Source organism: Malaya genurostris, chromosome 3 (genome assembly GCF_030247185.1).
Source record: "Malaya genurostris strain Urasoe2022 chromosome 3, Malgen_1.1, whole genome shotgun sequence".
Lineage (NCBI taxonomy): Eukaryota > Metazoa > Arthropoda > Insecta > Diptera > Culicidae > Malaya > Malaya genurostris.
Window position 1 is genome coordinate 102716116 of NC_080572.1, and position 23078 is coordinate 102739193.

General features: G+C 37.2%; 1 protein-coding gene across 3 annotated transcripts; it reads left to right on the forward strand.

Annotated features, from left to right (window-relative positions):
* Positions 1–12931: 12931 nt before the first annotated feature.
* Positions 12932–22637, forward strand: LOC131437806 (alpha-tocopherol transfer protein-like). Of its 3 annotated transcripts, none has more exons than XM_058607393.1 (4): positions 12932–13017; positions 21467–21836; positions 21892–22131; positions 22199–22637. In XM_058607393.1, the coding sequence occupies exons 2-4, from the start codon at positions 21535–21537 to the stop codon at positions 22581–22583; spliced, it is 927 nt and encodes a 308-aa protein (XP_058463376.1). In that variant the 5' UTR covers positions 12932–13017; positions 21467–21534; the 3' UTR covers positions 22584–22637. The 3 variants fall into 3 exon arrangements, with proteins under 3 accessions (XP_058463376.1, XP_058463375.1, XP_058463377.1); XM_058607392.1 differs by having other exon boundaries at positions 12939–13017; positions 21483–21836; XM_058607394.1 differs by having other exon boundaries at positions 12949–13017; positions 21534–21836.
* The last annotated feature ends 441 nt before the right edge of the window (positions 22638–23078 follow it).

Here is a 23078-nt window from a genome sequence, read left to right on the forward strand (position 1 = left end):
AAAACTAACATGACGTACAAACTCTACCAGTTTTTATTCAAATTTTAAAGATTTTATACAATTTTGCCATCGCACTCTAAATGACGATTTATATGTTTGTTGTATCCGAAAATATGCAGTAATTTTTGGTAGGACCATAAGACATTTCGTTTGACCCTAAGATTGGGAATAATGGTTTTGAGTCCAGTTTAGAAAATTGTTTATGGGTTTTGTTCCGCCAGTTTAAGTGACGGAGTACAATATTCAACACACTTTAACCCCCGCACCCCCCCCCCCCTCCCTCCGGAGCCGGAAGTCGTATCCAGATGAAATTCAGGAATTCCGTATGGGACCATGAGACCTTTCATTTGAATCTAAGTTTGTCAAAATCGGTTCAGCCATCTCCTAGAAAACCTAGTGAGATTATTTGACACATACACACACACACAAATAACAGAATTGTGTACGAGACACGACCGATCATGATGACATTAAAAATTCAATTTGCAAACTCTCGAATCAACAGATTTAAATTTAAAAAAGGTGGGTGAGTAATGTCAGAGACATAGCTGGATGTCGTGAATACGAAAACAACTGACATGTTCCTTGACACTTCCGAATATTAATTAGTTGATCAATTGTATGAATTATGCAAGCATTCCCCTTTTTCACATTTTTCGAAAAAACAAAGAAGGCTTCACTTGATCTCGATTACTGTGAATTCCACACAGCAAGTGCACAAATCTAATCAAACTGTTCTAGATTTGCACTAAGCTGAGGATATTTACCTTCGATTTGGGAAGATGAAATCCTAATAGTTCTTCAGAAAACTTTTACAGCCATTAGAACGGCTGACTTTGTGTGATGCTTTCCACCGTTGCCCTCTTTTCGTTGTTTTTTCACCAATGCAAACGACTAGCAGCTGTGACGTAATCGCTCTTGTTGGAAGCGAAACTAACTTAGCAAACGACACACAATACATCTGCTCGCAGTGGCGATAGAATCCAAACCGATCCAATTTTTGTTTTTTTTTTCCATAAATACGTTTATTTCTTAAGGCAGTTTACATAAGTTTTTCTTCGCCGTAGCATCACTTTTACATAATATTCTTATCCTAATTTAATTCTAACATAGTCACAACGTTTTGAATTTATCAAAACATATTCTCTTATAGCTTAAATATCATCTTAAGTAACTCGTCATTAATTATGAAATCTACTCGGAAATATTATTTGAACCAAACGATTAACTTCTATAAATTATAAAATAAGCTGTTATTTTCAGACATTTTGTTGATAATTTCATAAACTGTTTCGAGTTTGTTTGTATCATTACATAATTTTTATTCTAATTTAGCTATTGGTTGAACTCATGGACGCAGCTGGGATCAGAACTAAGTCTTAAAAGGGGCCTTTATTAAATTGAAACTCCAATTTTCTTTATGAAATGATAAATAAGTTTCATGTATGAAAGGTCACGACAAGCAAGAATGTCTCGAACTGGGATATTGGATAGTTTACCTTGGGTGCGCAAAGAATTTATTAGTTGAGATCTGACATCACGATACTCCACGCATGTCCAAACGACATGATCAATATCCCGATAACCTTCTCCGCAAGCACAATGATTAGTCTCGGAGAGCCCAATTCGAAGGAGATGTGCATCTAACGTGTAGTGATTGGACATGAGTCTGGACATCGCACGAATGAAATCCCTACTCACATCCAGTCCCCTGAACCATGCCTTTGTCGATATTTTCGGAATAATTGAGTGCATCCACCGACCCAGATCATCTCTATCCCAAGATGCTTGCCAGCTGGCAAGTGTTCTTTGGCGAGACGAACTATAGAGTTCGTTGAAAGCAATCGGTCGCTCATAAATTTCACCCTCAATAGCACCACGTTTGGCTAAATTATCGGCTCTTTCATTGCCTGGAATGGAGCAATGAGCCGGGACCCAGACTATAGTGATTAGATAATTATTATTCAATATGTCGTTCAGACACTGTTTTATTTTACCCAAGAAAAACGGTTCATTTTTGCCAGCAGCGATTGAGCGAATGGCTTCAATTGCACTCAGACTATCTGTGAAGAGGAAATAATGGTTTGGAGATAATGTGACGATTACACTCAAACTATAATGAACTGCTGCTAGCTCTGCTATATAAACAGATGCAGGTTCTTGAAGCCTAAATGAGGCCGAAACATTATTGTTGAACATACCAAACCCTGTCGCTTCTTCAATTCGCGATCCGTCCGTGTAAAACATTTTCTCAGAGTCAATATGCCTGAACTTACTTGAAAATATTTTTGGGATTTCCGTCGAGCGTAGATGATCCGGGATTCCACGCACTTCACGCTGCATGGATGTATCGAAAAATAAAGTTGAGTCAGGGGCACTTAGGATGCTGACACGGATAGGAATATATCTTGAAGGGTTGATTTCCTGTGACATATGGTTAAAATATACTGTCATAAATTTTGTTTGAGATCGAAGCTCGACTAGTCGTTCGAAATTATTAATTACCATGGGATTCAGTACCTCACATCTTATTAGCAGGCGTGATGAAAGCTCCCAAAATCGATCTTTTAATGGAAGAACTCCCGCCAGAACTTCAAGACTCATTGTATGTGTCGAGTGCATGCAGCCTAAGGCAATTCGCAAACAACGGTACTGAATTCGCTCAAGTTTGATAAAATGAGAGTTTGCAGCGGAACGAAAACAAACGCATCCATATTCCATCACTGAAAGTATCGTTGTTTGATACAATTTTATTAGATCTTGGGGATGAGAACCCCACCAAGATCCTGTTATTGTTCGAAGAAAATTTACTCTTTGTTGGCATTTCGTTATCAGATACCTAATGTGTCCTCCCCAAATGCATTTGGAATCGAACCACACCCCGAGGTATTTAAAAGTTAAAACCTGTTGGATCATTCTTCCCATCATATGGAGCTGAAGCTGCGCGGGATCATGCTTTCTTGAAAAGACGACTAACTCTGTTTTCTCCGCAGAGAATTCGATACCAAGATGAACAGCCCAAACGGACAAGGTATCTAAGGTATCTTGCAATGGTTTATGCAGATCAATAGCTTTGGGCCCAGTAACTGAAACCACGCCATCATCTGCCAATTGCCTTAGTGTACATGGGGTTACTAGACAGCTGTCAATGTCATTCACGTAGAAATTATAGAGGAGCGGACTGAGGCATGAGCCTTGCGGGAGACCCATGTAGCTAATTCTGAAAGTTGCCAAATCGCCATGTGAAAAATACATGCACTTCTCTGACAAAAGGTTGTGCAAATAATTATTTATAACCGCTGGAAGTCCATGTTGGTGGAGCTTGTCTGAAAGAACATCAATGGAAACTGAATCAAATGCTCCTTTAATGTCTAAAAATACAGATGCCATTTGTTGCTTTTGAGCGAAGGCAATTTGGATGTCAGACGAAAGTAATGCAAGGCAATCATTCGTCCCTTTATTTCTACGGAAGCCAAACTGAGTATCTGACAACAAACCGTTCGTCTCGACCCAAGTGTCGAGACGTCGTAGAATAATTTTTTCGAACAATTTTCTGATGTAGGACAACATCGCAATGGGTCTATATGAGTTGTGATTGGAAGCTGGTTTCCCCGGCTTTTGAATGGCGATAACTTTCACTTGTCTCCAGTCAGGCGGAACAATATTTTGCTCAAGAAACTTGTTGAACAATTCCAACAAACGTCTTTTTGCGAGGTCGGGCAGATTCTTCACCAAGTTGAATTTAATTCTGTCCAACCCAGGGGCGTTATTGTTACAAGACAAGAGTGCTATAGAAAATTCCATCATTGAAAATGGGTTATTAATAAAACCATTATTTGGAGGAGATTCCCGTATAATGCTCTGCGTAGGAACAGAATCTGGGCAAACTTTCCTAGCAAAGTCAAATATCCATCGGTTCGAGTATTCATCACTCTCATTGCCCACGTTACGATTCCTCATTCGTCTGGCCGTATTCCAAAGAGTGCTCATTGAGGTTTCTCTTGACAAACCTTCGACAAAATGTCTCCAATAGCTACATTTTTTGGCTCGAAGTATGCTCTTGTACTTGGTTTCTAAAACCATAAGTTTTTCAAAATTCTGAGGAGTTCCTCCTCCCCGTTTTAGAAACGACTTGCAAGCATTTTGTTTTGCGAGTTTAGTCTCTGAGCACTCTTTGTCCCACCAGGGGTTGGGAGGCCTTCTGTTAGTCGTTGGCCCAGGAAAGCGTTTAGTTTGGGATTGTTCTGCTGCCTCCAGAATCGAACAAATGAAGAAGTCATATTCTTCAAGTGGAGGGAGCTCTGCCATTGAATTCAAAATACTAGAGATTCTACTTTGGTATTTAATCCAGTCGATATTTTTTGTCAAATCATATGGAATACTAGCTGAAGTAGCAATGCAATTGCTATTGCTAATTGAGATGATGATTGGTAAATGATCGCTACCGTGTAAATCAGGCAATATTTTCCAGGTGCAATCTAGTCGAATTGATGTTGAGCAAAGAGATAGATCTAATGCACTTGGGCGTGCAGGAGGTCTTGGGATCCGTGTCATGCTACCCATATTTAATACCGTCATGCTAAAATTGTCACAAATGTTTTGTATTAAAGATGATCTGCTATCATTGTAAACGGAACCCCACATCATTCCGTGCGAATTTAAATCCCCCAGAATCAATCGTGGAGCAGGAAGGGCTTCAACCATTTCATTAAGCTGTCGCTGTCCAACTTGTGCTTTTGGAGGAATATAAACCGAAGCTATGCAAATATTTTTGCCTTTAATGTTTATTTGGCAAGCAACAACTTCTATACTAGAAGTTGAAGGGATGTTTAATCTATAAAAGGAACAGCATTTCTTAATTCCCAAAAGCACTCCACCATACGGAGAGTCTCTATCGAGACGTATAATGTTAAAATCATTAAAATTTAAAGCTATGTTTGAAGTAAGCCATGTTTCGCATAAAGCAAATACATCACATTTTTGACTATGCAATAAAATTTTAAATGAATCAAGTTTTGGCATGATGCTTCGACAATTCCACTGCAGGACAGTGATTGTATCATTTGCGGCGGGTGATAAATTATCCATCAAAAGATACAAAACGTGAGACAATTGGCCATTGAGCTGATAACTGCTTCAAAAAATTTCTAGCTATTGGAAGGAATGCCATTATGAGGGTCTTTAAGGGTTCAGATATATTGAATGCTGAGAAAATCCATTCAACAATTTCCGAAAACTTCAGTAATCCTGTTGGTGGCTGTGAAATGGAGCCCACAGGATTATTACCTTTTTCTGTGCTAGATCCTGGATTGGTTTGTGAATTTGACAAACCAGGAGGCACAGTCTTTGGTTTTGACTTTTTTTGTTTAACACGGGGATCAGTTCCAATTTTTGTTAAGAGGTTTCTTTTTACGTGATTTCGTTTGTAGCTTTTTCACTAATGGGCGCTCCTAACGGCTATAAAAATAGCAGTATATAGAATTTCAATGTTGATTATTTCATTACGGATTGGCATTTTATTGAAAGAAACTATCAGGATCCTGTACGGGATTCATTCCTGCCTTTCAGAAAAAAAACCAAATTGTGGAACTCACTACGATATTAAGCACTGTTCCGAAAATTTTTCTAGAACGATTTGTTGTACAGCAGCAGATATTTTGTTCTCTTCCTCAGATCGCGTTCTGAGTGGCTGGTGTTGTCAAATGAGACAGGGTTTTCAATAGTGTACTATTGAAATACTTCAATGCTACTGCTATACACGTTTAAGTTGAAACATTTCGATTCTATTGGTAGTTAGATTACATAAATCCTTTCACAGATCACTGAGCTATGAGCTTTAAAAATACGAGAAAGGCAAACGCGCCTTATGAATTATCCTCTTTGATACTCTTTTGTACCAAACATTTTAGAAAAGATTAATTTTGAATTATTTAAGATTATGTCACACAACTGAAAATTTCATCATAAAATTATTTCCGATGGCATGTAGCAAAAATTATGTTGATTCGTTAGATACAACGCGAGATATTCACGATCAAAAACTTTTCACTCTCTCAGAGGACACATTTTGAAAAGGCGCCCATAGTAAAGTAAGTCACCCATAGTAAAGTAAGTTCACGACAAAAAAATGTAAAACACTATCCAGAATTCTGAAGCTAATGTTAGGAAGTTAAAACCCTACTAATGTATTATCGCCAAGTGCGTTCAAGAAGTATTTATAAGGATATTTATAACAAAAGTTTTTTGCCTTTCTCATATAGAAAGGTTACGCAATCACTGTGAAAACCGACTTTTGAACCGAGTCTCGGAGGGCCGTATGTCATATACCCTTCAACTCAGCTCGACGAACTGAGCAAATGTCTGTGGGGGTATGTGTATGTATGTGTGTATGTGAAAAACAATGTCACTCGATTTTCTGAGAGATGGCTGAACCGATTTTCACGAACTCATATTCAAATGAAAGGTCTTACAGTCCCATAGATCGCTATTGAATTTTATCCCGATCCGACTTCCGGTTCAGGAATTACAGGGTGATATGCACCAAAAAATGGAAAAAAATTGTCACTCACTTTTCTCAGAGATAGCGCGACCGATTTTTACAGACTTAGATTCAAATGAAAGGTATTATGGTCACTTATATTGCTGTTGAATTTTATCTTTATCCGACTTCCGGTTCTGTAATTACAAGGCAATATGTGCAAATCTATGAAAAAATGCGTTATCAATTTTCTCGGAAATGTCTCAACCGATTATTAAACACTAAAATGCAAATAAAAAGTCTTAAAATTCTGTAAAAAAAACCGAAAAGTTGATCCAGATCCGACTTCCGGTTTCGGTATTACAGAGCGATTAGTGAAAATTTTCAATATAAATATATATATAAATATAAAAAATAGGTATAGAATTCGCTCAAACTTTAGAAAAATTTTCCGAGGCCCGGAGGGCCGAGTGTCATACACCAATCGATTCAGCTCGACGAACTGAGCAAATGTCCGTGTGTGTGTGTGTGTGTGTATGTGTGTGTGTCTGTATGTGTGTTGTCAACTAAGAAGTCGATATCTCAGAGATGGCTGGACCGATTTTGATCAAACTAGTCGCAAATGAAAGGTTTCCCCGTCACCCAAAACTCTATTGAATGGTTTTGAGATCGGATGTTTACTTTTTTAGTTATACGAAGTTTTATGTCAAAATTTTCAGTTTATTGACAGTATCTGTCACACTTGACCTTGAAAACTGAATATGTTTCCAGACTTAGATTCCGCACGGTAATACTTATCCAACATGCCATAGATTATTAAAATCCGTCCACTTTTAACGGAGATACCGACATTTTTGTGTAAGCGACTTTTTCCCCTATTCCAGCAGTAGGAGTTTTGAACGCTGTATGACAAAGCAATGCTTGGGAGCAACGTGATACACGATTTTTTGTACTGTTACATACAATTGTTTCTAAGTACCAAAAAGACTGTGTACACCATACTATTTCAAGAAATTTTGCCTCGGACCGATTTTAGCACAGTTCGTTTTTGGCAACATAATCGTTCGAATATGACATATGTAAACCAGATGATGGCAGCATTTTCGAGTTGAAAGCAATTCCATAATTATATTTATTTAAACTACTTACAGCAATAAATTCTGGAAAAACATAACACCCATATACCATTCGAATCAGTTCGTCGAGATCAGCAAATGCTTGTATGACAAATAATTTCACTCAATTTTCTTGGAAATGACTCAACCGTTTTTTACAAACTCAGATTCATATGAATAGTCGTATGCTCCTACACAAGGCTCCTGAATTACGTTTGGATCCGACTTCTGGTTTAGGAACTACAGGATGATATGTGAAACGAAATCAAAATAGTGTTACTAATTTTTCTCGTAGATGGCTGAACCGAACTAAGATTCAAATGAAATCTAGGAACCATAAAAGATGAAAATGAAAGGTCTTAAGATCCTATAACATACCTCGCTTTTTAGTCAGATCCAACTCCTGGTTTATGAAATACAGGGTGATTAGTATAAAAATGTCAATTTCGCACAAATTTATTAGGTTTATCGGGTTTGTAGATTTGGATAGTCGATAACCAAATAAACTTATCTCAGTTTTTTCGATTCGGAAGGTACTCAACAATTTAATTCGCACTACGATTTTTAAAAGTTGTCTACACTGATTTTCAAACAGTTTGAATCAAATGTAAACTGTAAAGCTTTTGAGGTGGATTTAACTGACTTCGGTTACACCGATTTTAGAATTCCGGTTCCAGTATCGAATCGTTTCTCAAAAAAGTCCAAATCAAAATTCAACTATAAAAAGTTCAAATTAAAGGATTTATGGTCCCATACAAAATTAATGAATTTTTTCCGATTCTGGAATTACAGGATGATGAGTTTTTAAAATCTATTCCGATATAGAAGATGACACTCCAAAAAAGCTTCAAAATTGGATTCAAAACTATTGCAATTTATATGTCATATTAATTTATGGCCATACGAATCGTTTTCGGTTATGCTGGTTCTTGAATACTGGTTCTGGTAGTACCGTGAATAACCGTAAGCTCTAAAATGGAATTTATTTCGACATCTCATGGAAGGTTCAATCGATTATTACACGTTTAGATTAAAATTCGATCCGATTGAGAGTTTCGACATTACAGGCTAATGAGTGAATAGAACTTTAAATTGCCGCTTGAATTTCATTAAAATAATGTCATGCGAACTAAAACACCGAAGAATATTCATGCAAAAAACACATGCGGATGATAAAAAAAAGGTATCATCTCACTCCTTGGAGGATTAAGCACGTTTTTTATAAGTATAAAAAATAGGTATAGAATTCGCTCAAAGTTTAGAAAAATGAGGGCCGAATGTCATATACCAATCGATTCAGCTCGACAAACTGAACAAATGTCAGTGTGTGTGTCTGTATGTGTGTTGTCAACAAAGAGGTCGAGATCTCAGAGATGGCTGGACCGATTTTGATCAAACTAGCCGCAAATGAAAGGTCTCCCCGTCACCCTGAACGCTATTAAATGGTTTTGAGGTCGGATGTTTACTTTTTGAGTTATACGAAGTTTTATGTCAAAATTTGTTTTTTTACAGTATCTGTCACAATTGACCTTGAAAACAGAATATATTTTCAGATTTAGATTCCGCACGGTAATACCTATCCAACAAGCCATAGATTGTTAATATCCGTCCATTTTTAACGGAGATATCGAAATTTTTGTGTAAGCGACTTTTCCCCCTATTCCAGCAGTGGGAGTTTTGAGCGCTGTATGGCAAAGAAATGCTTGTGAGCAACGGAAAACACGATTTTTTATACTGTTACATACAATTGTTTCTAAGTACCAAAAAGACTGTGTACAGCATCCTTTTTCATTATATTTAGCCTCGGACCGATTTTAGCACGGCTCGTTTTTGGCAACATCATCGTTTGAATATGACATATATAAACCAGATGATGGCAGAATTTTTTTAATTATATTGTTTTAAACTACTTACAGCAATAAATGCTGGAACAACATAACACCCATATACCATTCGAATCAGTTCGTCGAGATCAGCAAATGCGTGTGTGACAAATAATTTCACTCAATTTTCTTGGAAATGACTCAACCGTTTTTTACAAACTCAGATTCATATGAATAGTCGTATGCTCCTACACAAGGTTCCTGAATTACGTTTGGATCCGACTTCTGGTTTAGGAACTACAGGATGATATGTGAAACGAAATCAAAATAGTGTTACTAATTTTTCTCGTAGATGGCTGAACCGAACTAAGATTCAAATGAAATCTAGGAACCATAAAAGATGAAAATGAAAGGTCTTAAGATCCTATAACATACCTCGCTTTTTAGTCAGATCCAACTCCTGGTTTATGAAATACAGGGTGATTAGTATAAAAATGTCAATTTCGCACAAATTTATTAGGTTTTTCGGGTTTGCAAATTTTGATAGTCGATTACCAAATAAATTTATTTCAGTTTTTTCGATTCGGAAGGTACTCAACAATTTAATTCGCACTACGATTTTTAAAAGTTGTCTACACTGATTTTCAAACAGTTTGAATCAAATGTAAACTGTAAAGCTTTTGAGGTGGATTTAACTGACCTCGGTTACACCGATTTTAGAATTCCGGTTCCAGTATCGAATCGTTTCTCAAAAAAGTCCAAATCAAAATTCAACTATAAAAAGTTCAAATTAAAGGATTTATGGTCCCATACAAAATTAATGATTTTTTTCCGATTCTGGAATTACAGGATGATGAGTTTTTAAAATCTATTCCGATATAGAAGATGACACTCCAAAAAAGCTTCAAAATTGGATTCAAAACTATTGCAATTTATATGTCATATTAATTTATGGCCATACGAATCGTTTTCGGTTATGCTGGTTCTTGAATACTGGTTCTGGTAGTACCGTGAATAACCGTAAGCTCTAAAATGGAATTTATTTCGACATCTCATGGAAGGTTCAATCGATTATTACACGTTTAGATTAAAATTCGATCCGATTGAGAGTTTCGACATTACAGGCTAATGAGTGAATAGAACTTTAAATTGCCGCTTGAATTTCATTAAAATAATGTCATGCGAACTAAAACACCGAAGAATATTCATGCAAAAAACACATGCGGATGATAAAAAAAAGGTATCATCTCACTCCTTGGAGGATTAAGCACGTTTTTTATAAGTATAAAAAATAGGTATAGAATTCGCTCAAAGTTTAGAAAAATGAGGGCCGAATGTCATATACCAATCGATTCAGCTCGACAAACTGAACAAATGTCAGTGTGTGTGTCTGTATGTGTGTTGTCAACAAAGAGGTCGAGATCTCAGAGATGGCTGGACCGATTTTGATCAAACTAGCCGCAAATGAAAGGTCTCCCCGTCACCCTGAACGCTATTAAATGGTTTTGAGGTCGGATGTTTACTTTTTGAGTTATACGAAGTTTTATGTCAAAATTTGTTTTTTTACAGTATCTGTCACAATTGACCTTGAAAACAGAATATATTTTCAGACTTAGATTCCGCACGGTAATACCTATCCAACAAGCCATAGATTGTTAAAATCCGTCCATTTTCAACGGAAATATCGACATTTTTGTGTAAGCGACTTTTCCCCTATTCCAGCAGTAGAAGTTTTGAGCGCTGTCTGGCAAATAAATGCTTGGGAGCAACATAAAACATTTTTATACTGTTACATACATTTGTTTCTAAGTACCCAAAAGACTGTGTACAGCATGATATTTTGAATGTACCGATTTTGGCACGGTTCGTTTTTGGCAACATAATAGTTCGAATATGACATATGTAAACCAGATGATGGCAGCATTTTCGAGTTGAAAGCAATTCCATAATTATATTTATTTAAACTACTTACAGCAATAAATTCTGGAAAAACATAACACCCATATACCATTCGAATCAGTTCGTCGAGATCAGCAAATGCTTGTATGACAAATAATTTCACTCAATTTTCTTGGAAATGACTCAACCGTTTTTTACAAACTCAGATTCATATGAATAGTCGTATGCTCCTACACAAGGCTCCTGAATTACGTTTGGATCCGACTTCTGGTTTAGGAACTACAAGATAATATGTAAAACGATATTAAAATAATGTAACTCATATTTATCGTAGATGGTTCTTACCATCTAAGATTCAAATGAAAGGTCTTAAGATCTAATAAAACATCTTTCTTTTTAGTCAGATCCAACTTTCGATTTTCGAATTCCGGTTCCAGTATTGAATCGTTTCTTACAACTCAATCGTTTTCTCAAAACAGGCCAAATCGATTTCAAAAACTAAAATTATATTTAAAGGACCCTATACAAAATTAATGAATTTTATCCAATTCTGAATTCCGATTCTGGAATTGCAGGGTGTTGAGTTTTTAAAATTCAAACCAATGTAGAAGATGACAGTTGGACTCGAATCTATTACAATTTATTCGTCATATTAATTTATGCCCATACGTATCTTCGAGGTTACGCTGGTTTCTGAATTCTATCGATTGTCACACGCTTTGTAAAATCCGTGTCCGTATTTTGTATGTCAGAATACTTACACGGGTTGTCCAAACTAAGTTGCAGAACTTTGCATCCATTATTTTGGTAAATATCGTAGTAAATCGTAGTCTTTCGGAGAACGCATTGATAGTTAGCTGCCTAAATCTTGAATATGTAATGATAATTGAATTCTCCTCGCCACTTTGTTGAAGTGACTTTTAATCTGAATCATTCATCCTGCTCCAGCTTCGATAACTATAATCGCCAAATCAATATTTGATCAAGTGGCAACATTTTTCGTTTAGCCAAAATAAATCTGACTAGTAGATAATACACACAGTTTTATCAGGTTAGCACCCAACTAGTAATGTCACTTCTACTTCTATTTCAAACTATCTTCAGGTCTGTTATCAGAAACGAACGCGGCCAAACAAAACCTAATTACCTACCAACACAGGTTCTGTTCATTCAGAGCGGTATAAACCAGTGCAATAAGGCAGTAACTGCATAGGTGAAACTGATAACGATATTGTTTGCTACCATATCTTTGAATAACGAAAGCCGAGAACCGACCTACCCTGATCGATTTTTAGCACCTGGTCGAATTTAAATGTGGTTCACTAATTTTGGGTGATACATTTGTGTATGTGATCATCTACGAGTCACGTATATTCTTCTAACCATATAGTTGCTAGGATCGTAATATAAGCACTTGAAAAAAGTCTGATATCAAGATGATAACATATCGTTCAGCTCACGAAAAAGATGATTCAGCAGCAAATGAGGTAACAATTCAAACGATTGACTGTATTGGACACGAACGATGACGTAGCGTGATGAGAATGGTTTTTTATTTGAGCAACGTTATCTAGTCACACTTCGTCACTTACCTAGTGCTTTGTGCTCGCTGCTATCGAATGTGTAATGTTTCCATAGAACACCAGCTGGTTCAGTTAGTACAGGTTGCAAACGTACACCAGACGCATTGGCCAATATTTCTGTAAGTGAAAAAAAAATTATTATAAGTGTTTAGGAAGTGTGGTTTAGAAGAAAATAAACGAAAAATGAGACATAGCATAATGTCACGCTGTTGCGTGTTCATTCACTAAAATTAGATGAATAGCTAACTAAAGTGATAATGATCTCCGGAAACGTTCTGAATAATTTATTGAAGTTGCTTTAAATTTTCCGAAACACAGGCGAAAATTGCGAAAAATGTATTAATTTGTGTGAAAAAAAGGTTTCGGTTTGAATAATAATGTGGATATAATAACCTATCACTGTCAATCGACCTAATAGTTCAAACCGGAGTTAAATAAGCAAGGATAAGTTTGAATAAAATCCTTCCAATATTTTCGAACCTTTTTAAAAATGGCCTACTACTAATATATCGATTGCTCTTCGGATACAACTGACTTGATGACAAATCACATACACTAAACCTCAATTTACGCGAATTTATGGCGTTTTCGTTTTTAATTTGCACTACACCGGTGCAGTGCTACACTGAGGCATGAATAAACGAACAAAAATGACGAAAACATAAACAGTAACCATTGACTACAATAAACGATTTCATTGCACAGAGCTACACCAAACTTTTGATGAGTGCTACACCAGTGGTATCGGTGCAGAAAAAGTGTAGCACTAGTGTAGTGCAATTGGTAAAAACGAACGGTTTAGGTGCAGCTTTCGCTACACCGGTGTAGTGCAATTTAAAAACGAAAACGACATTAGTTTACGCGTCTTTTTTTACGCGATCATCGCGTAAATTAAAGTTTTGGCTAAATGAAGGAAATTTTTATTTATACATATCCAAAATAAATATTACGGAATTTGAATCTAGTTCACATTCAGTTAATGGGACCATTGTGGTGAATTATGAAGAAGTACATGTTCATCCAGAAACTTCCTGGCGATCAAACCCTAAGATCTACCATATTCGTCAAACCTTAAGACCTTACTATATTCGTGATTCACTAAAGTGCATGGAAAATATTCCTGAAACAGATCTAAACAGACAAGTAATTCATAAACTGCTGATTGTTCGTGTAGCTTTTATGACCTGTTTCACTGAAGTTGTTGGATTACTAAGAACATACCTGAAACAGACAAGTAAGCAATTTGTAGCTCTAAAAATATGAACAAGCAAAAAATTAGCCATTGTGGTGCTTGCTGTGACACAGTGTAGTTCCTAAAGACAATATTCTAAGTAGTTCTTGGATCTTGGAATATCTCTTACGGATTTCCATAGTCTCAGAATATACTATGCTTTTGCGTATGGGCTTAGTTAGATTTATTTCTGTTATGTATGCTAAACTTGAATGAAATAGAAAAAAAAACTTTTTACTCAAAAAAATTGGGATAACTTTTTTTCCTTCTAATGCGACGTTTCACTTTTTTTATACAAATTTTTATTCGGGCCAATTTGCGTATATATAAGCTTTACGTTGCCGAATGGCCCATGTTTTTGTTAGACAATATTATTGTTTCATTGTTGGATCTCGTTGTCACCCTTCTTCTAGGGAAACAAAAGCTTCCATTTCCTTCTAGCGAAGATTGGAGGTATTTTTGTCCGTGGCTCATATCATCCATTGCTACATCGTTCGAGTGGTGAGTGATTTCCGTTTCCTTGTTTTCATTGTAGATCGCAGTCTTGGGTTGATTGCTAGTTGCTGTAGATGCGCTTTGTACATTGATTGCAGTTGATAGTTGGTTTGATGGTGAAAGTGTTTTTGAAACAGGAGCACTGCATTCACTAGCCTCCGTTGTTGAGCGGTTGTCCTTGTTTTTGTTCGAAGATGTCCTTTTCGCAGTTTCAGTGCACGGTTTGCCGTAGTGTGCAGGTTGTTCACAAAACTGACATGTAACCAGTTGATTTTCATACGTAATCAGCGTTTTACACGGATGTATCCCGTCTTGATCACAAATGATGTAAGATGGAATTGATTTACGTAGTTGCATACGTACCACTCGCACCCCATTCCGGATACCCGGGAAAAAATTCCGCCATACTTCCCTTTCGATGGAAAGAACTTCACCGTACTGCGACATACTTTCCCGAACGAACTGATCGCTGGTCTGTGTGGGAAGGTCATGCACGCGTACTTCTATGGCATTGTAGACGGGGATTTCATATTTAACATTGTCATGATCAACACTGTGCACCCCGTTACTAACCGAAGCAAATGCAATTGCATTTCTTTCACGTTTGAACATAATGTACACACAGTTAGGCGCCTTGTTGACTTGAATATCACTTACATCATTAACGTTTAGATGCATTCGTTCCTTAAGCAAGATTTCAATTTCGGTTGCTGCTGGTCTAACTTTGCAGCGCTTGAAATCAACACAACTTGAATTTGGTCTTGTAGGCAAAGTTTCAGGCTTTGTCAAATCGTATTTGCCCATTTCGTACACTCTATTGTTCACTGCACTGTATTGTCTTTGTTTCGTCTCGACCGTAAGAAATTTTCGACTGTGTCGGATGAGAAGCGAGCAAGAACTGACGTTTCACTTGTTTGAACGTCGCAAATCAAATGCCTCGAAAACGGCTGCTTCTATGAAAAAAGTCTAAAATTTTTTAAGTCTCTAAAATTATATTCTTGATATTAATTATTATTCTAAATGACTATTTTCCTATCAAAAACTTGAAGTTTTGTGAATTGTGAAGGGCCGAATGACATATACAATTCGACTCATCTCGACGAACTGAACAAATGTGCACTGGATTTTCTCGGAGTTCACAGTCAGATTCAAATAAAAGGTTTTATGGTCTTCCAGAAAATTCATGAATTATCATTTTCATCCGACTTCCGGTTCCGGAATTACAGGGTAATTAGTGTAAAAATACCAATCGATTTGTACAGACTTAGGGTCAAATAAATGGTATTATGGTCCAATATAAAAAATCTGAATATCATTTGGATCTGACTTCCGGTTCCGGAATTCTAGTATAAAGTGTGTTAAAATTTTTTACCATCACTTAAAGCAATGAAACAAAATACGTAAAAAATTTCGTACACTGGTTCCAAACTACTCCGATCGATAGCCGTTATCAGTGAAAGACCAAACAACCCGATTCCGGCTATTCATTCGAGTATCGGAGAAAATTATTATGAAGAATACCACAGTATTATAGCACATGGATCAATAAGTCCCGAGACTAACAATGGAAACAACATTTTTTTTAGTAATTTGAAGGGGAAAAAGCTTGCTTTTACCCCCAAGTTTATGCTAGGTGCACATAACCATTTTCTTAAGTTTACGTTTCGTCTTCGACTCATCAGTGCGTCAGCAGATTATGCTGACGCAAACCCCCGGATCAACATAATCCGCTGAGCAGACGTAAAGTTAATGCTATTTGCAAGACACTTTTTTTTGTACACATGAAGTGTAACGTCTAACCTGACGTCTCGAACGAAACAAGTTTCGGCTTACTGGCCGTACAGATTGTGGTAATTTGAAGGGGAAAAAGCTTGCTTTTACCCCCAAGTTTATGCTAGGTGCACATAACCATTTTCTTAAGTTTACGTTTCGTCTTCGACTCATCAGTGCGTCAGCAGATTATGCTGACGCAAACCCCCGGATCAACATAATCCGCTGAGCAGACGTAAAGTTAATGCTATTTGCAAGACACTTTTTTTTGTACACATGAAGTGTAACGTCTAACCTGACGTCTCGAACGAAACAAGTTTCGGCTTACTGGCCGTACAGATTGTGGTAATTTGAAGGGGAAAAAGCTTGCTTTTACCCCCAAGTTTATGCTAGGTGCACATAACCATTTTCTTAAGTTTACGTTTCGTCTTCGACTCATCAGTGCGTCAGCAGATTATGCGTTCGAGACGTCAGGTTAGACGTTACACTTCATGTGTACAAAAAAAAGTGTCTTGCAAATAGCATTAACTTTACGTCTGCTCAGCGGATTATGTTGATCCGGGGGTTTGCGTCAGCATGATCTGCTGACGCACTGATGAGTCGAAGACGAAACGTAAACTTAAGAAAATGGTTATGTGCACCTAGCATAAACTTGGGGGTAAAAGCAAGCTTTTTCCCCTTCAAATTACCACAATCTGTACGGCCAGTAAGCCGAAACTTGTTTCGTTCGAGACGTCAGGTTAGACGTTACACTTCATGTGTACAAAAAAAAGTGTCTTGCAAATAGCATTAACTTTACGTCTGCTCAGCGGATTATGTTGATCCGGGGGTTTGCGTCAGCATAATCTGCTGACGCACTGATGAGTCGAAGACGAAACGTAAACTTAAGAAAATGGTTATGTGCACCTAGCATAAACTTGGGGGTAAAAGCAAGCTTTTTCCCCTTCAAATTACCACAATCTGTACGGCCAGTAAGCCGAAACTTGTTTCGTTCGAGACGTCAGGTTAGACGTTACACTTCATGTGTACAAAAAAAAGTGTCTTGCAAATAGCATTAACTTTACGTCTGCTCAGCGGATTATGTTGATCCGGGGGTTTGCGTCAGCATAATCTGCTGACGCACTGATGAGTCGAAGACGAAACGTAAACTTAAGAAAATGGTTATGTGCACCTAGCATAAACTTGGGGGTAAAAGCAAGCTTTTTCCCCTTCAAATTACCACAATCTGTACGGCCAGTAAGCCGAAACTTGTTTCGTTCGAGACGTCAGGTTAGACGTTACACTTCATGTGTACAAAAAAAAGTGTCTTGCAAATAGCATTAACTTTACGTCTGCTCAGCGGATTATGTTGATCCGGGGGTTTGCGTCAGCATAATCTGCTGACGCACTGATGAGTCGAAGACGAAACGTAAACTTAAGAAAATGGTTATGTGCACCTAGCATAAACTTGGGGGTAAAAGCAAGCTTTTTCCCCTTCAAATTACCACAATCTGTACGGCCAGTAAGCCGAAACTTGTTTCGTTCGAGACGTCAGGTTAGACGTTACACTTCATGTGTACAAAAAAAAAGTGTCTTGCAAATAGCATTAACTTTACGTCTGCTCAGCGGATTATGTTGATCCGGGGGTTTGCGTCAGCATAATCTGCTGACGCACTGATGAGTCGAAGACGAAACGTAAACTTAAGAAAATGGTTATGTGCACCTAGCATAAACTTGGGGGTAAAAGCAAGCTTTTTCCCCTTCAAATTACCACAATCTGTACGGCCAGTAAGCCGAAACTTGTTTCGTTCGAGACGTCAGGTTAGACGTTACACTTCATGTGTACAAAAAAAAGTGTCTTGCAAATAGCATTAACTTTACGTCTGCTCAGCGGATTATGTTGATCCGGGGGTTTGCGTCAGCATAATCTGCTGACGCACTGATGAGTCGAAGACGAAACGTAAACTTAAGAACATTTTTTTTGCAAAATTTTTTTTTATTAATCAACATAATCACCTTTTAGGGTGATACAATGGTTCCAACGTTTTTCCAATTTTTCAATACCATGTTTATAAAAAAAATTAACTTTCGCTTCAAAATAAGCTTCAGTTTCAGCGATGACCTCCTCATTTGAGCCAAATCTTTTACCCTGGAGCATTGTTTTAAGATCAGCAAAGAGCCAGTAGTCACTGGGGGCTAAATCTGGTGAGTATGGGGGGTGGGGAAGCAGATCAAAGCCCAATTCGTTCAATTTCGCCATTGTTTTCATCGACTTGTGGCAGGCTGTTTTTGTTCCATCGAAAGCAATCGCGGCACCCACTTGGAAAAAACCTTTTTCATGCTCAATTTTTCATGAAGGATAGTAAATACAATTCCATATGATATCTGTGTCATATCAGCAATCTCACGGAGCTTCACTTTACGATCTTTCATTATAATTTTTGTCACTTCACTTACATTTTTCGGTCTAACGGCTTCCACAGGTCTACCCGAGCGTTCCGCGTCATTTGTGTCGGTACGACCACGTTTAAACTCGGCGAACCACCGACAAATCGTTGCTTTTGATGGACAAGAGTCCGGATAACATTTTTCAATTCATTGTTTCGCTTGCACGGTGTTTTTACCGATTAAAAAACAAAGTTTTATCAAAACACGAAACTCGGTTTTTTCAATTTTTTAAACAAACTACAAAACGACCTTACTCCAACCTCGATAACTCAGCTGTTTCTGGTCGGATCGACTTAAAATTGTGACCCGTTCCAATCAAAGGTTAGTACTCTTGAAAGACGTGGTTACTGATTTACTACGAGCGCCATCTCTGCTTTAGTCTCGGGACTTATTGATCCATGTGTTATATGCGAGTTTGATTTATATGAGAAAGGCTCCATTACACCACTAGATGGATTAAAACAGGTTTTAATTTTAGTTTTTCAGTTGGTTTTCAAATTTTTTAGACGGTATTCCACATTTTTTTAACAGTGTATATTATATTTTTTTTTTTTTTGAGAGTGCTTAATCGATTTCCAACAACTTCTTGGATGCCTTTTTTTACAATGTACAGTTTCCGAATCAGCACGATTTGAAAAAAGTGCATGCAAAAAACATAAGCCTTTTTTAAAAATCAGTCTTGAATCGAAAAAAAAACTCGTACGAAAAAAAACCTGTACTAACGAAATATAACACAGTTTGTTCTTTAATTTGCCCGGGTTTGCGGTTCAATGCATAGGACGCAGGTCTCACAAGCCAGTTGTCGTATGTACGAGACCCGACCTGGAAGGATTCTTAGTGTCAGTAGGAGGATCGTAGCACTAGCCATGCAATGATTCTGTGCGCTATGAATCGGCTGCGAAGTCTGTTGAAACAGAAAGGCCAAATTCCATAAAATGAATGTAATGCCAAGACTTTACTTTTATTATATGATTTTGTTGTACGAATCCAGTTCCTCATAACAATCTTAATCATCATGAGTAATACATCGCATATTTTCTAGCAAAATATAGGAACCAAATTATGCCTTTTAACTACAAACAATCCGGGGCTAAATGAACGGCTGATTGCAAAAACCGAATAAGTCCAAATTAATTTGGAAAACCAGGTGAAGTGCTTTTAAGTGCTGAACCTGGATAAAAATCCTGAGTATAAAAACAGGACCATATTTTTTTCCGTACAAAAATCGTACGGAACTTGAACATGGATTTACACTACAAAAATCATTTCAAAACATATTTTTTGCAAAAACTGAACAAAAAAGTTGAACGCAGAATGGATCTGGCCGCCCGTAATAAAAAAGCAAACAATGCTTCACTCGCCGCTGCAGCAGGCCAAAATACTTTCAATGCAAAAACCGCAGAAAAAAATTATTTAGAAATAATTGTCTAAAATTTTATCCGATTTTTGCATTCAAAAGTAGTTAAAGTAGTGAATAATAATAATAATAACAATAATAATATTCTACATATCGAATAAACAATTAACATTAACAAGAAAATGCTTACCAAAGATTATGAAATTTTGAACGATCATATATTTTTTATTCTGAACTTTCTGATATAATTAATAACTGAGGGTTTGCAGGGTTGAAAGTAAAACGTTCTGCGATTACACTCTAATACCATGTATTACAATGTTAATCCAGAGCTAAACGAACGGGTGAATGCAAAAATCAGATTAGTCTAAGTCAATTTGGAATACCTGTCAAAGTGTTTTCAAGTGCTAAACCCGGATAGAAACATATATTTGCAAAACTGGGCAAAAAAGTGGAACACAGAATAGATCTGCCCTCCCGCGATAAATATGCAAACAATGCTTTATTTGAAGCGGCAGCTGCCAAAAATACTTTGATTGAAACAATCACATAAAAATAATTGTTCCGAAACAATTGGCTAAACTTTTATTCGATTTTTGCATTCAAAAGCAGTTAAAAGGGTTTTCCAAGTTCAGTTGCACTTATCATCAGTTTGCATTCAGTAATATTCTAAATATCGAATGAACAATCAGCATTTTGAGTTCCAATTTTTAATTATTGTTTTCTAGAAAAATTGAGAAATGGTTTTGTGAACAACATTAACAGGAAAATGTAATGAAAATCTGAAAGTAATGAAATTTTGAAAGATCGTTTATTTTTTCCTGAAGTTTCTGATATAATTATTCATTGAATCATTGGGGTTTCCAGGGTTGAAAGTAGAACGTTCTGCGATTACACTCTAACACTATACAATGCTATCTTATCTAATCAAGTTGAAATTAATTGCACGGTATTAGTTTGTTCAATTGCATTTAGAAAAAGATTGTATAACTGAAACCTTTCAATTTTATATCTGGAATTGAATATCCTGTCACGGTCATTTGCAAATTTTTTAATCGCACCTAAAACTCTTTTGAAAATTTTCAGCGTATACTAGTTTGATCAAGCAAACTTTTCATGTTTATAGTCTGGTTTTGCGTCAAATCACACGAACGGAAACTAAATATAGTATAATCTGTGATAAGATACCAGCACTAGTACTTGAATCCGTGTACACCGCTATCTTTATCTGACCTTATCGCTGCAATATCTAAGTAAATTATCAAAAATCGACATTTCCACTCATCAGACTTCTCATAATTCAGCACCGAACTCTGGCACAGTGCAGTCCAATCATCTTATCGTACTTCCCGCAGCATGGCCTCGCTACGCTTGATAACACCGGAACTGGCGGAGATAGCTAGAGAAGAGCTGAACGAGGTGACCAGCAGAATCCCGGAGGACATAGGCTCCTTGAAGGCTTGGCTTTCGAAGCAACCACATCTTAATCCACGCACTGACGATCAGTTTTTGGTGAGTTTCCTTCGCGGGTGTAAGTACAGTCTGGAAAAGACAAAAGAAAAACTGGATAACTACTATACGGTGAAATCGGCGCTTCCGGAGTTTTTCGAAAATCGCGATCCGTCGAATGCGAAGATTCAGGAATATGCGAGGCTTGGGTATGTTACGTTACTTTATGTTGAGGAAAATTTTTAACCGTATTTGTTCTATCAGCGTAAATTTACCTCTTCCATACACGATAGGAGCCGGAGGACCTCGGATCATGTTAGCACGAATGGGATGCTACGATCCTAGTAAATACTCTATCGTTGAAATAATGAAAGTTTGTTACATGATCACCGATTTGCTGCTAGTGAATGATGATGTATCCGTCATTGCTGGCCACATGGTGCTAGTTGATCTCCGAGGTATGTCCCTGTCTACGTTGGCTCAATTTAGTCCTACCTTAATCAAGTGAGTACTGTTTAGTAGAATTATTGTAATTGAGTTGATTTAATTCGATTTTTTCTGATCATTTCAGGAAACTGACATCCGTAATTGAAGCGTTTCCGATCCGAACAAAAGGTATTCATTTCGTTAACCCCACAACGGGTTTTGATGCTCTCTTTAAAATGTTCCACGGGTTTCTAAGTAAAAAGATTCAAGAGCGAATAGGAGTGCATGAGACATTCGAAGCACTCCACAAAGTAATTCCCAAACGTTATCTTCCGGAAGAGTACGGTGGAAGTGGCGGAAAGTTGGATAGCATTATCCACGACTGTACGAATGAGATCGTTGCATACCGTGAGTTTTTCCTCGACGATGCTCGCTATCGAAACGACGAGAAAAAACGGCCAGGGAAACCAAAGAATGCCAGTACTCTATTCGGAGTGGAAGGATCCTTCCGATCGCTGGAATTAGATTAAAAAGTGCGATTGTGTGTAATAAAGTGATTGATGATTTATGGTGAGACTGTTCAATGAATTTTTTTCCTCCAAAGAACAAATGGAAGTATGTGAGAAGAAATAGCTGCTCAGCGTCCACTCAACGTTTAACAAAGTTCTAAATCCACAGTCTCATTAGAACATTTAAACCTTATAATTTCTCACATGAATTCGGACTTATTCAAATTGGCTCAGGCAATTCAGAAAGGCATGCATCATCGCTTACGTCACATATTAGACAACATTCCTCGAACTAAATGAATCAGCAATAATACATTTGAACGCGATCATTGATCACTTTCTGAAGTATTTGATTTATCCATATTCGAGTAAATTGAGCGGTAATAAGTTTTGTCGCTTACGTCACTTATACCATTATACCTCCGGAACCAGAAGTGATAGCCACTTGATCTTTGAACTTGATAGATAACCCAATAGTAGCTTTTAAACGAGTCTAAGCCTATCTTTAAGATCTTA